A 13834-nucleotide genomic window follows, 5' to 3' on the forward strand; every position below is an offset into this window, starting at 1 on the left:
TGTTTGTTTGTTTGTTTGTTTGTTTGTTTGTTTGTTTGTTTGTTTGTTTGTTTGACAAAGCACAAGCGAGCCATTCATTAGTCCACAAAGTCAATTGGCTGTCAGCGGCTTCATTAAAGCGCCCGTCAGCACTTTGACTTTGGAAAAGCATTGACAAGTGTGTGTGTGTGTGTGTGTGTGTGTGTGCGCGTGTCAGTGGACACATTAGCGCGTGTGATTGGTGAGGACGCGGCAGCCGTCCTAAAAGCCAAGTGGCTGTGACGGTGGCATCCAGAAGACGTAATGAAGAGCAAAGATGCGCTCGGCTCGGCGCTTTGTCCTTTCTCGCACGTGGACTTTGTCGCAATAGGATGTGGATTGTTGTTCTCGCATCAGAGAAGCAAAATGTCGCTGGTGCTGCCCTCTGGTGTGCCTGCCGTGGAAGCGACAAACAGGAGCCAGACGCTTTGCATCTATCTTTTAATGTCTGATGGACACGTGCGGCGCACTTTTGGCTTGGTGTGTGTGTGTTTCCCGCCGTCATCCAGCACACGCGCAGACGTTGACCAGGCTCAGTCATCTCCTCCGCACAAGCTGAGCAAAGCCTTCTGGTAGTCACCTTTGGTATGCTCCTGAAACAAAAGGAGAGCGGGGCGGCTGGAGGTTTCTTTGAGCCATCGGCGTGGGCCCACAATTTTGCAGCTTATGTCTAACTTGTGGCTCGGGTGCCGCTTTGGGCCGTACAAATTGCGAACGGAGCCACGGGCATGCCGCTAATGCTGCGGCCGTGGTATCCATCAAAAAGCTCGCGGCGGGCGGGCGCTTGCGATCATTGACGTAACGGTGCTCACGCTGATGGCGCGGTAGAGCGAGCGGCCGTGTCGCTTCTTGAACTGGTTTCTGATCTTCATCAAGTCCACTTGGCATCGAGACACCAGGATGCGAGTCAAAACTTTCTCCTTGGCGCCTTTGCCCTGAAAGGCACACAGAGGTCAGCCAGAGGTCGCTTGCATGCGGCCGCATGCATGCACGCGCTGCGACGCCGGTACCCTCATGGCCTCGTCCAGTCTGTCGGCAAAGTACATCTGCTTGTTCTCCAAACACGCCACTGTGCGTGCGCACACGCACACGCACACGCACACGCACACGCACGCACACACACACACACACACACACACACACACAAGTGTAAAATTGGCGTGAGAGTCAAGGAGGGAAGAGACAACGTACCCAGGGCCAGCAAAGATTTCTCCAGGTCCCCTTTGACTTCCTTGCGGATGCTTTCCTTCATGTCGTACGGACTGTAGCTCTTGTAGCGCTCGAAGACTAGCGCGCGCACACATGGAGCAGCTCGTCATGAGCGAACGGTGGGTGACCACGTCAAAGAGGGAAGCGAGCGAGCGAGCGCAGCGCACCTCTCTGCAGGTGGGAGGCGCTCCTCTGCGTCAGAATGGAAATCCACACAGCCACGTCAGTCCCTTTGCGCTTTATGCCGGCGTCGTAGAGGCTCTGATGACACAAAGGGGGCGTGGCCACAACTCAATGACTTACGGATGGACTCAGCCATCGAGGCGAGCGAGCCAACCTTGGCGTCGTCATCGATCTTCTGGTAGTCGACGACGTTGGATGCCCGCTCTCGTTTGGTCTGAAGGCGACAACAAAAGAGCGGCTGAGTCGCAAGCACGTCCACGTCGGCGCGAGTGGGCCTCAAGCGGCGTGAATTTGTGACCGGCCTGAACGAGAGCCAGCAGCAGCTTGGCCACATCTCCTGATGTGTCCCCTGCGATGTCTTTCTCCAGCTCTTTCTTAAATACTGAGGGAAGCAAGGAGGGAGGGAGGGACGAAGGAGGTTTTATGCTCTTGAATCTGCCACGTCACTCACACCGGTCGGACCTTCGCGATACACTTTTTGGATGTCGGACAGTTCTCGCTCGTTTCGGGAGCAGACGATTTCGATGAGCGTCTCCTCGTCGGTTCCCAGACCCTGAGGCGGGGGGGAAAAAGAAAAAAGAACCGACAGCCCTCCGTTACTTCTCAGGCATGTTGTCTGCCGGTCTAGTTGTGGTGTTTTTTGTCGTGGTCATCGCCCTTAAAGTCATCGCCACCGGCGTCTTTGTATTTGTCGCCGGCGTCGGATGTCCTCGTCGTTGTTGTCGTAATGGTCGTCCCGTCCGTGTTGGCGCCCGACGCACCTTCATGGCAGCTTTGAGCTCCAGGGCGTCGTACTGGGCGGGGCTCTTCATCAGGCCCAGCATCAGCGCCTCCAGCGATCCTGACAGCGCCCCCTTCAGGGCCGTCTGCAGATCCTGAAACGCAAGTGAGCGCGTCATGCGGCCGAGGCCCCAAGGTGGCGGCGGCAGTGGCGGCGGCAGTGGCGGCAGTGGCGGCAGTGGCGGCAGCGGCGGCAGCGGCGGCAGCGGCGGCAGCGGCGGCAGCGGCGGCCGCGGCGGCCGCGGCGGCCGCGGCGGCCGCGGCCGCCGCGGCGGCCGCGGCGGCCGCGGTGGCCGCGGTGGCCGCGGCGGTGGCAGCCTCCCACCTTCTTGGCGAGGCGCTCGTACTCAAAGGCGATGTCGCGCCGCTGCTCGTACGACCTTCGCGTCAGAATGTCGATGATGCTTTGCTTGTCCACCCCTGAATGTGCAAACGCCAAACCTCAGCAATCTACAGCGAGCCGCCTTGTAAATTGTCATTCCAATCCAATCGCTATCGATCACGCTAACACTATTGCCGACCTTTGGTCCGGAGGGCGGCGTCCAGTCGTGCGGCGTCACTGATGGGATCAAAGTCCCGGTAGGCGACTACGGTGGGAAAAGTAGGCTCCGCCTCCTGCGCGGGACACACCGCACTTTTGATCCGACGGGTCCGACTTCCGGCTCGGCGCTTCCTTCCTCGGCGGTCGGACTCACCTCGCCGTACGACAACGTCAGCTGACCCAGGAACTCGGACACCAGCGCCATGGCGATTCCTCTGACCTGCAAACGCACGAGGGAGTCGGGAAGCGCTCGAGGATTCCGGGGACGGGTTGGCGAGCGTTTGCGCGAATCGCAATCTGGGGCGTCGGTCGGGGACGGGCGGGAAGCGGCCCCGAATGAAAAGGTGCCACCCCTGACCGGGGCCACGGTACAACTTGCCCGAGCCCCGTCGACATACAGCAGAGCCACGGTGAGCCCTCTGCACTATGCACTTGGGCGTGTTTGCTTGGGTGGGGCGGCGGGCGATAGGACTCGCAATAAAATGGACACGTGCTGACTTTTGACCACCATTTCCCGTTCACCTCGAGCAGAGAAGAAAAAAAAAAAAAAAACCCTAACCCACGAGCATGAAAGCATTCACGAGGAGCTGAAAGAGAACGATTGAAAAAGAAAAGCCTGTCAAGTTGCTAGACGTCGAAATCAAGCAAGTGGGCCCAAAACGCAACGCCAGTCCCTTTTGAGCGCTGGCCTGTGCTGTGTTCTGGAGAACCTTTTTCTGATCTGGCAAATGAAGGAAGCGCAGTCGCCGGGATCCGGACTGGCCCAAGAAAGCGCGTCGAGACCGACAAAGCAAATGTCTGAGTTGCGCTTCTTCTTACCTTCACGCCTGCCCGCAGCACGCACACACTGGCAGGAGAGATGAGCTCTTGCTCTTTAAATGCGCCGCATGCAGTCACGCCCACGCCCGAGCGGAGGCCGGGCTGGGCTGGGCTGGGCTGGGCCGGTGCGGGCCTGGCGCCGCCCCCCCGCTGGGCCAGGCGTGTCCCGTTGCTGTGGCGACACGCACCTGTGTCAACAAAACCGTGGTAAAAATTCTTTTCGCACCTTGCCAATTGAGGCCGTGGCTAATGATTAGCGTGTCCTCTCTGTCGCCGTCAGCGGAGTCTCCTTTGACGACACCATCTTTGTTTGTTGCAGCATACGAGTGAATTGCAATTGTAAAAAGTTTTGTTTTTGTTTTTTTTGCTTTCTTCAAGACTGAGAGAAAAAAGAAGAGCCACAAGACACCAAATGAAAACAGCCACAAGACACCAAATGAAAACAGCCACCATTTCTTGTGGTGGACCAAAAAGAAGACATGAGCGGGCGGGCGTGAGCCCATTGGATGCGCGCGCGCTCGCTCGCGTGCACGCTCCCCCTCTAATTGTCCTGCCCTAATCCGCTCCCACGCCGCCTCTTAAGTCCTCACGCACGCACGCACGCACGCACGCTCACTTATCCCGAACCTGAGCTCGAGCCCGCTTCTCGTCATCGCCCCGCAAGCTCGCAGCCACGCCGCCGTCAACGCCCTGCTTCTGGTTCCCAGTTTCGCCGGTGTGAAGCAGATGCGAGCGGAGGACCGCTCAATCAGTCAGGTCGGGAGAAATCTTGATTCTTTTCCGGGTGCCGAACGCGAAGCGCGCCTGCTTCTGTCACCTGCCGTGCAGAAGAGCAGAGATCGAAAGTTTAGACAGCGCATTGGTGTCGAGGAAGGAGGGAAACGTCTCCAACAGGCATCAAACGACACATGAGACCAAAGTTAGCTTTTATTTGCGGGTCCAAACCAAATAGTGATGCCTGAAAGCATCATGCTGTGGAAAGCGCTTTCCTTGGCTTCTTTCTGAACCTGAACGCAAATATCCACCTGGGGGGGGCGAGTCTCGGACTTCTCTCTCGCTCTCTCTAGCTCATCCTTTTCTTGCTTTGAAGGGCCTCCGTCGTTTGCCTCCACTTGTCCTCGGTTTGTGCCGTCTACCCGTTTGAAAAGAAAGAGGAAGTCGTAGCTAGCGAGCTCGCCACATTGGCCAAAGCAGCCGCGCGGAAGGTCAGCCGGCGCTCTCAAAACGCTGACGTGCTAAAGCCAGCGTTTTGACAGCGCCAAGAGGATGAAGATGAAGGCGCCTGCCGCTAATTGGATGAGACCAGACTGCAGCGCAAGAATTCCAAAAACAAACGTGTGCACATGGAAAGCAAAGAGACAAAAAGAAGCATAGAAAAAAAAACAAAGCTTTGGGCCGGCCGGCTGGCTCACTCACGCGCTCGCCCGCCCGCCCGCCCGCCCGCCCGCTCACCCACTCCTTCATTTGCACCTGCCCGCCCGCTCACCCACTCCTTCATTTGCACACGCGTGAAAAAAAGCAAAGCAAAGAAAAGAACCGTGTCCATGTCGGCCTTTCACAGCGAAAAAGTTGAAGATGACGAGCTGGCTGCTCCAACTGGTTCCCCGCCCCCCCGAGAGCAACCGACTTCAGGAACCGGTCAGAAACTCCCACTCAAAGGCAGGCTCGGTGCCGTTCCTTGATTGATTCTTTTCACCAGCAGCTCAGCAGCACCCGGGATGAGTCCAAACAGGAAGTGGCCTCGTCTCGTGGGAGCCAGGCCTTCCCTCCCGACGTGGAGCAGGCGGCCGTCGCACGGGGCCGCGGCGCTCTGCCCTCGGCCGTCTGCCCGGACGCTACGGCGGCAGGTGAGACAGACTCCGCCTCGCCTCGCCTCGCCTCACCTCGCCTCGCCGCCTCCTTCGTAGCGCGCAGACCAGCGCGCAGCTAGAGAAAGGCCTTTGTCCTTTTTACTCGCTCACTCAGTCGCGCGCCTTCCGGCGGAGTCCACGCGTGGGGACACCGTCCCGGCTGGGTGAGTCTCTCGCGCAGACGCCCGCGGCGAGGCCTCTGAGGCACTTCCTCCACGTCTCCCCTTTGCAGTATTATGGGATGGATCGTCGGCAGCCTGGAGCGCACCTTACCCCGGCCCGCGCGCCAGCAGGTGAGCAGGCCTCCATCCGAGCATTTGGCGCTCGGCAGCATGATCGCGCAAGCTCTGAATTCTGAATTGAAGCCATTTGGCCTGCAACTTGTTGGATTTCCTCACGCCATTGACACGGTCGCAGTTGTTTGGGAAGGCAGGAGCTTGAAATCGGTCGACTACACTTGAAGAAACGAGTCGCCGCCGTCAAATCAAAAAATCAAGTTGCACTAAATGTATTGTTTACAAAGGCCAAAGTATGACTTCAATCCTTTTCAATGTTTCGGCGTTTTTTTGGGCTGTGTACCAAACACTCGCCATAAAACCAGTCCTTTTGCCTCACGCAGGAAGCTGACGATGACGTTCAAGAGTGTAAGTGGAATGTGAAAGTGGTGTTTGACACCAGTCTTTGACAATCACGCATGCGCTAGTGCCTTGTAGCTCCATGATGCAAATAAACAGATAACCGTCAAAGCGCTTACGGCGAGCCGTCGAGTCTTTAGCCAGCCGGCCGAATGACGCGACAAGGTGCAGCTAGCGGACGCGCGCTCTTTAGCAGTTGCGCGCTTTTTAGCAGTAATGCGCTCTTTGGCAGTCGCGCGCACTTTAGCACCCACGCGCACTTTAGCAGTTAGCCTCTCACATGCCCCTCACACTTTGTGACTTTTAGCGGTTGTGAAGAAGAGCCAGCTGCAACCTTTGGATGTCCAGCCGTCAGCAAAAGACGCCGATGAGGAGAAGCGGGGGGACAACCAGGTGAGCTGGACATCTTCCATCCGGTAGCAACGATGGCAACATCGAGTGTGCCTCGCTCTATACGCGTGCGGTCTTCAAATTGACTTTGGAGTCGCTCTTGCGTCGGCACCGTTCGAAGGATTTCACCACTGACAACTGTCAAGAGAGAGTGAGAGAAAAAAGGAAAAAAAAAAGAGGCCTTTTCCTCTCGCGATACCGACCGAGAAGCGTTCCTACCGCCTCGCTGTTAGGTGAAAAGCAGGCCTGCCCTGCCCTGCCCTGCCCTGCCCTGCCCTGCCATGCCATGCCATGCCATGCCATGCCATGCCATGCCATGCCATGCTCTGCGTGCTCGGTTGCAGTTTGAAGATGAGGGCCCGACTCCGCCCGAGGAGAACGTCGAGACGGATGCCGGCCAGGCGGTTCCGGCTCCTGTGGAGGAACGGTCGGTCCTTCCTCCCACCGCTTTTGTCTGTGCTCCCATCGGCGTAAAATGTGCGCTCGTGTCCAAGCAGCCTGCGGCGGCAGCGTCTGGAGGCCGCCCGTGTGGCTGAGGACGTGGCCAGGAAGGCGGCGCTGGAGGCCGTGCGACGGCTGGAGGCAGAACACTCGGCTGCCTCGCGCATCCGACAGTGAGTGGCCTCTTCGCACAATGTAGCACGGAACCTCGCTCGCTCGCTCGCTCGCGCAAGCATCTTCCCATTTGTCGTTCACGGTCAACAGACTTCCAAACATCCCGGAGGAGCAAAACGAGGACCGACCCGGGTGAGTTGCCGTCCCGCCTGAGTAGCTTCCCGCCAACGCCAAGTTGCCAACCCCAGGCACTAACCGCCAAGTCTTGCTCGTGTGTCATGGAATCCTCGACAGGCGCTCGGCCGGCTCACCGGAAGTCACGGGCGCCCTTTCCGCGAGTTCGGCCGGCCGGCCAGACGACCGGGTAGAGTCACCCTGGAGACCCGAAGCGGCTGTCGATTGCTGTTCAGCAGGTCTGCGACTGGAAACGGGAATCCCCGAGATTGTTACGCCGCCACCGAGCTGCTCCCCCGAGCCGGCACTCAGGTGACGCTCAATGGCCGCCCAAAGAAAGTCCGCCGCCCTTTGTTTCACGCTGGCCTATCGCACTGAGCCTGCCCGCGACGATATTCATCTGATGGAGATCGTGATTCCTCCACGACACTTTTTTTTTTAGTTTTGCTAAAAAACATCCAAAATTGAGGAGCAGTTTTACGTGTTAATACGCGTCCAATGATAAATTGAGAGGGCTTGAGCAAAAGCTGGACTTTTTCATTCCGTTACGATCAACTTTTGAAGAACAATTTTCACCGTGCGTAGAAGAAACAAAGTGCGTGCTTGCCTGGAGAAATTACACCGAGTGTAAAAGCCAAGCACTGTATCACGTAGCCCTCTTTGTCGTGGTCTCGGCCCAGCAGGACCGCAGAGCTCTCGGCGGAGCAGGAGGATGACGACGACGCCGACGAGTCGGTGAGGGTCGGACTCGAGTCTGAGACCTGTCGAGGGGACTTGCTGACTGCAGAGTGAGCGAGCGAGCGAGAATCCTTACGCCAGCCAGCCCCTGCTCTATATGCCATCTTCACGTCCCCGGCGCGTGTCGTTTCCCAGCGTCCGTCCGGCGTCTGCGGCCAGCGTCGGAAGCGTCGTGGTCCAGGACCGCCTCTGCCAGCTGGTACGGCTCTTCAAAGGTCGGACGGAACGCCACAAAGACCGTCTGGTGGATCCGGACGATTCGGAGCAGGAAAGTCCCACCGCCTGTAAGTGTGACCGAACGTCAGAGCCGACGACAGCGTTGATCTCGGCTGCGTCGGTGCCAATAGCCGCTATTGTTATACAAAACGGCCTAGGGACTATTTTCATGTGACCGCAGCTCCCAGCAAAGCTCCGCCTCCCCCACCCTCACCCCCACCTGGAGCAGACGAGATGGAAGCCCCCATGGGTGGAAAGGAAGAAGAAGCTGCGTTACGCCTCGACATTCTGGGACATCCACTTCAAATTCCCAAACTCGCAATGCCCAAATGGCTCGGAGCCATGGCGGAGTTCCGGTTCCCCTCCAGCATTGACCCGTTCACCGGTTTGTATCCAGAGACATTTTGGCAACAGGTTAGAACCACCCAAGAAGCAGTACCCCAAAGCAAGGCTAACGAGACAAGCTAGACAGATTCTATTGATAGCTCTATTCTATTCTATTGACAACTCCACTCCATGACAACTCTGGAGCAAATCAAGAATGGTTTTAGAACCTGTCTAGCAGAAGCCTAGAGGCATTCAAGAGCGATGACGCCATCACCTCAGTCTGCAGTTGTGTTTCCCTTCCGGCACGGACAATGTTTTGTCAGTCCTCCTGTGACGCGTCAACTGTGTGGGCCTGCAGACTTGGTCTACGTGCTGTGGCTGTTCTTGGTGGTCGCGGCCTGGAACTGGAACGTTTGGCTGATACCCGTTCGCTGGGCCTTTCCCTACCAGTCCCCGGAGAACCTCCACCTTTGGCTCCTGGTCGACTACACCTGCGATCTGGTTTACATTGTGGACATCCTGATCTTCCAGCCCCGCCTACAGTTTGTCCGCGGGGGGGACATTGTGGTCAGGAATCAAAGACACGAGTCGGCTTGTCTTTTTGTCTCGTCTTCTTCCTGTGTCTTCTTCCCCCTCTTACCGCGTCCGTGACATTCCGTTTCAGTGTGATAAAAAAGCCATGCAAGAAAACTACATGACCACCGAGAGATTCAAGGTACGTAGTATGTCGGACGAGCATCTAATGTACAACTAGTTTGGAAGCAGTAAAGTACAACTCGAGGAATTCTAGGGGTGACCTGAAACCACTTTAGTATCAATCTTGACACAAGGGGCGGCAGGCATTCGAGGGATCAGACAGGGAACCAGTCTCGGACACATCTCGAAAAAAGTCGAGATAAAGCGGACCCGTTCGAGGCGCACTAACCCTAAGCCATCTAAAGCCAGCCGAGAAGCGGCCCGAGAAGCAGCCCGAGAGAGACGCGCTAGAACGGCTTTGGAACGAGTCAAGTACAGATTGAGAAACGGGCTCGGCCAGTCTACGCTTACCGGTTTGCGGTCCTCCGCCCGCAGATGGACGTTATCAGTCTGTTTCCCATGGAAATCTTCTACTACTGGACAGGAGTCACGTCTCTGCTAAGATTCCCTCGCCTGCTCAAGGTTTTGTTCTGTTTCTGAGCTTTTGGTGTGTGACTGGAGATTGACGTGATTCCAGTGAAGCGTCTCTCTCTCTCTCTCTCTCTCTCTCTCTCTCTCTCTCTCTCTCTCTCGCAGTACCATGTTTTCTTCGAGTTTAACGACAGAATGGAAGCGGTGATGAAGAAGGCCTACATCTACAGGTAAGCTAGGTAGCTTTTGGTGTCTGGAGCGGGGGACTGATGTGGTGATTGTGTCAGGGTGATCCGGACCTCCACCTACCTACTGTACTCTCTGCACATCAACGCGTGCCTGTTCTACTGGGGCTCCGACTACCAAGGCTTAGGTTCAACCAAGTGGGTTTACGACGGAAAAGGCAACGCGTAAGGACGTGAACCGACTAGTGTTGATTGTTAGCGAGTAGGTTTACCTTCCTGTGTGTCCAGTAACATCTACTGATAGCATGTAGCCTATCATGTAGCCTGTATGTAGCGTGCGCCCGCTGTTCACATAAAACCTAGTAGCATAGCTTGTAGCTTGACCTCCCAGTCAAGTTCCGTTACATGCGCTGTTAAAACGTAGCCCCATTAGCATTTGTTGTTGTTAGCATGTAGCTTGAAATTCTGGCTAAGATCTCGTTTTGATGCTTCTGAATGCCGTTTGCCTGCCTTATCCCTGCCCTGCCCTGCCCTAACCTTAACCCTGCCCCTGCCCTGCCTGTCTTTCTTCCCTGCGTGTGCAGTTACATCCGATGTTACTACTTTGCGGTGAAGACGTTGATCACCATTGGTGGTCTTCCCGACCCAACCACCGTCTTTGAGATCTGCTTTCAGCTCATCAACTATTTTGTGGGCGTCTTCGCTTTCTCCATCATGATCGGACAGGTGGGTGGTAGCCAAGGATAACGAACTCCCTGGACCCAAGCCTGACCGTATCTTTCAGATGAGGGACGTGGTGGGGGCGGCCACGGCTGGCGAGAACTACTACCGGGCCTGCGTGGACGGCACCGCCAAATACATGAACTCGTATGACATTCCCAAGGCCGTCCGTAACCGGATCAAGACCTGGTACGACTACACGTGGAAGAGCCAAGGCATGCTGGGTAACTCACCGCCACCGGCGCGACTTGTGTGCGTCACATTTGGAGTGTGGCGTGTGCACGGCGTTTGGGTCATGGATATGTGTGTGTTTGTGTGTGTGTGCGTGCGTGGGCGCGCGCGCGCATCATTGTGCTAAGTAGACGAGCAAGAGTTGCTGCTGCAGCTTCCTGCCAAGATGAGACTGGACATGGCTGTGGATGTCAACTACTCCATCGTTAGCAAGGTGGCGCTCTTCCAGGTCAGGGGCTCCCAACATTACAGACATACACACACACACACACACACACACACACACACACACACACACACACACACTCTTGGAGACAGCAAGCCTTGATCAATTGCCCGCATGTCTTAGGGTTGTGATCGTCAAATGGTGTTTGACATGCTGACAAGACTCAAATCTGTTGTCTACCTGCCAGGAGACTTTGTGTGTAAGAAGGTCAGTGTCCACTGGTGCTTATCAATGTGTTTGTTTGTGTACATTTAACGTGTGTGTGTGTGTGTGTGCGTGTGTGTGTGTGTGTGTGTGTGTGTGTGCGTGTGTGCGTGCGTGTGTGTGTGTGTGTGTGTGTGTGTGTGTGTGATGCAGGGTGAGATCGGCAGGGAAATGTACATCATCAAGCAGGGCGAGGTCCAAGTGGTGGGCGGTCCAGACCTTCAGACAGTTTTTGTCACCATCAGGGCAGGCTCAGTGTTTGGCGAGATCAGGTCAGTCAACATATGTCAATATGTGTGGACAGAAACTCAACTACTCAAGGGATGATCAAAAATAGAGGGATTCTTTTTTTTGCTCCGTCGACGGCTAAAAGACTTCCTCAAAGCAAATATCGGTTGGGTTCCTCAATTGTAGACAATCTGTGCCACTTTGTTGATTCTCTACGGTCGCACCTCGACGCACATTTTACATGCTCCGGAAGAAGGCGGCGGCGGCCGGGCGTGACAACGACATCGAGGAGCCAAGTGTGGAGGAGACGTTTAAAAACAGAGATCGCTCAAAGTAGACGTAGATAGATGGGAAATAGACCTGGATGCGGACAGGACGTCTAGACCAGTGTTTCCCAACCAGTGTGCCGCGGCACACCGGTGTCACGTGAGAGATGTTCCGTGGGAAATTGTCCAACATTAAATACCGAGCGAATTGTAACAGGATTACCAAACCACAGGTCAGTTTCCGCAAGGCTAATCGTGCATGCGTGGCAAATCGGAGAATTTGGAGATTTCATGTTGTGGCATCGGCACATACTCATTTTATGTGTGTGTTGCTGTTAGTGTTGGCTCGTGAGTGAACGATTCGTTCAAAAAAGGTTGGGAAACACTGGTCTAGACAGATGTAAAGTCCAGGACGTGGCGCTGCCAACTTTGTCATTGGTCAGTTTGTTGGCCGGGGGCGGAGGAAACCGTCGCACTGCCAACGTGAAGGCACATGGATTCGCCAACCTGTTCATCCTGGACAAGAAGGACCTGGCAGAAATCCTGGTTCACTATCCAGAGTCCCAGAAACTTCTCCGCAAGAAGGCCAAGTAAGCAAGGCAGAACTCCGCGGTGTTTGGCGTGGTCCTGGCCGAAAAGTCCGTCACGTACGTTCCGTGTTACCCTTCAGGACCATGCTGACTAAGGACAAGAAGCCGGAGGAAAAGGGAGGCGGCAAAGAGGCCGCCCAGGTCATCCCGGTCCCACCAGACACGCCCAAAATGTTCAAGGCGGCCATGCGGGTGACGGCGCAGGCGGGAATGGCGGGAACCTTCGCCAAACTCAAGAAGCGCTCGGGCCAGCCTCAGGTGAGATTTGGTGCTGCTTTTTGCTCTGCGGTTTGGGACGGTTCCTCCGCCAAGAATGTTATGGTTAGGCAGAAGGGAACCAGTGAAGGATTCCAAAGGCATGCACGCGGCGGGCGCATCCCCCACTCTGATGCTTCCACAGCGGGCTCGGTAGGGCGCGAGTCAATGATTCCAAACGCAAGGGGCGCATCCATCCCCCACTCCCATCACCGTAACGGGATCCTTCAAACAAACAAAGGGGACATTTGCAAGATAAAGGAAAACGTGAGCTCTCCAAGTCATTGGGACCGCCGGTGGCCTACCGGGAGCTCACGGGCTAGAAATCCACGGAAGAAGCCTTTGGACTGTTGTTTTGCAGGCTCCGGACTCTCCTTGCCCACCGGCCGTCACCATGACATCAGCGACGGAAGGGGAGGAGCTTCTAGCGGTGGAGGCGGCGACATCTAAAGACCAGCAGCAAGTGGACGGAGCAGAGACTGGAGTGGGGGAAGACGCCAAGTGAAAGGCTTCCGACTCTTCACCATCTTCTTCAGATATGTCGAGCGGCTTCTTGCTAGATAACGCTTAGAACTCTCAAATCCCGTCCAATTTGTAGAATCCAGACCTTTGCCTCGCAGCCCGAGCTTTCTCCGCTAGCGCCGGCCGTAAACAAAGCCTAATCACCCACTAGCCACTGTTTACATACACTGAAAAAAACTCCACACTGCGTCCTGTAATCTTTCTATTGTAGTCTCGACATGTCACAATAAATGGACAAGAAAGCCAGAGGGACAGGAGTCTTGTGTGTTTGATTTCACATCAACTCCTGGAAGGAAGCCTGGTGAGTGGTCTCGGCGAGTGGTGGGCGGGGCGGGGCGGAACTGCGCAGACAGACAGCCCAAACGAACCAATCAAGCAGCCAGCGTGGAAAAACAACAACGTTTTCTTTGAAAAGAAACCCTAACCCCTTGCAGCTGTATTTATTTACTTTTTTTTATCTTCATCTGTTTTGTTTTTGCATTCAGTATAAAATAATAATAATAAATAAATAACCTAAAACAGACGCGGGGATGTCCAAAGATATGCCTGGTCGAAACTATACAATTTGCAACGTTTTCCGGATGACAAAACGCATCTTGGGCGTCGACATTGTCACTTAATATAATGAGTCTACATTAATAATTATTAATCCTGTTGTTGTTTAGCATGACAAGACAACGTAAACCGCAGGCCGGGGTCCTAAACGCAACTCAGACATGGGGATGCCCAAAGGATTGCCTGATGAAAACTACCACGATAACATTTTCACAAGATCATCTGAATGACGAGACATTTATTTATTTATTTATTTATTTATTTATTTATTTATTTATTTATTTATTTATTTATTTATTTATTTATTTAT

General features: G+C 55.0%; 2 protein-coding genes and 1 long non-coding RNA gene across 7 annotated transcripts; 1 reads left to right on the forward strand and 2 right to left on the reverse strand.

Annotated features, from left to right (window-relative positions):
- Window positions 1–444: 444 nt before the first annotated feature.
- LOC125967436 (annexin A2-like) lies at window positions 445–4327 on the reverse strand. Of its 3 annotated transcripts, none has more exons than XM_049718543.1 (14): window positions 4178–4327; window positions 3551–3722; window positions 2886–2951; window positions 2712–2805; window positions 2516–2610; window positions 2172–2285; window positions 1873–1963; window positions 1713–1792; window positions 1565–1624; window positions 1395–1488; window positions 1210–1305; window positions 1029–1087; window positions 831–953; window positions 445–611 (listed from the first exon to the last, which is right to left on the reverse strand). In XM_049718543.1, exons 1-14 carry the CDS (start codon window positions 4201–4203, stop codon window positions 552–554), a joined length of 1230 nt encoding a protein of 409 aa, XP_049574500.1. In that variant the 5' UTR covers window positions 4204–4327; the 3' UTR covers window positions 445–551. The 3 variants fall into 3 exon arrangements, with proteins under 3 accessions (XP_049574500.1, XP_068506519.1, XP_049574501.1); XM_068650418.1 differs by having other exon boundaries at window positions 3551–3738; window positions 4178–4322; XM_049718544.1 differs by lacking the exon at window positions 1029–1087.
- Window positions 4168–13215, forward strand: LOC125967426 (cyclic nucleotide-gated channel beta-3). 3 transcript variants are annotated; one of them, XM_049718513.1, is made up of 27 exons: window positions 4168–4306; window positions 5112–5188; window positions 5253–5397; window positions 5516–5564; window positions 5633–5693; window positions 6020–6044; window positions 6343–6428; window positions 6770–6852; window positions 6923–7039; window positions 7131–7172; window positions 7275–7466; window positions 7835–7942; window positions 8028–8176; window positions 8290–8493; window positions 8794–9002; window positions 9100–9150; window positions 9507–9593; window positions 9708–9772; window positions 9830–9952; window positions 10312–10453; window positions 10512–10671; window positions 10810–10907; window positions 11028–11111; window positions 11262–11380; window positions 12046–12192; window positions 12273–12450; window positions 12809–13215. In XM_049718513.1, the coding sequence occupies exons 2-27, from the start codon at window positions 5126–5128 to the stop codon at window positions 12950–12952; spliced, it is 2931 nt and encodes a 976-aa protein (XP_049574470.1). In that variant the 5' UTR covers window positions 4168–4306; window positions 5112–5125; the 3' UTR covers window positions 12953–13215. The 3 variants fall into 3 exon arrangements, with proteins under 3 accessions (XP_049574470.1, XP_049574471.1, XP_049574472.1); XM_049718514.1 differs by having other exon boundaries at window positions 7838–7942; XM_049718515.1 differs by lacking the exon at window positions 6020–6044 and having other exon boundaries at window positions 4234–4306; window positions 5516–5693.
- On the reverse strand, window positions 11431–12901 carry LOC125967446 (uncharacterized). Its single transcript, XR_007480732.1, has 2 exons — window positions 12753–12901; window positions 11431–12672 (listed from the first exon to the last, which is right to left on the reverse strand). It is a non-coding gene; the product is annotated as an uncharacterized lncRNA (long non-coding RNA).
- Window positions 13216–13834: the final 619 nt, after the last annotated feature.

Source organism: Syngnathus scovelli, chromosome 4 (assembly GCF_024217435.2).
Source record: "Syngnathus scovelli strain Florida chromosome 4, RoL_Ssco_1.2, whole genome shotgun sequence".
NCBI classification, from domain to species: Eukaryota; Metazoa; Chordata; class Actinopteri; order Syngnathiformes; family Syngnathidae; genus Syngnathus; species Syngnathus scovelli.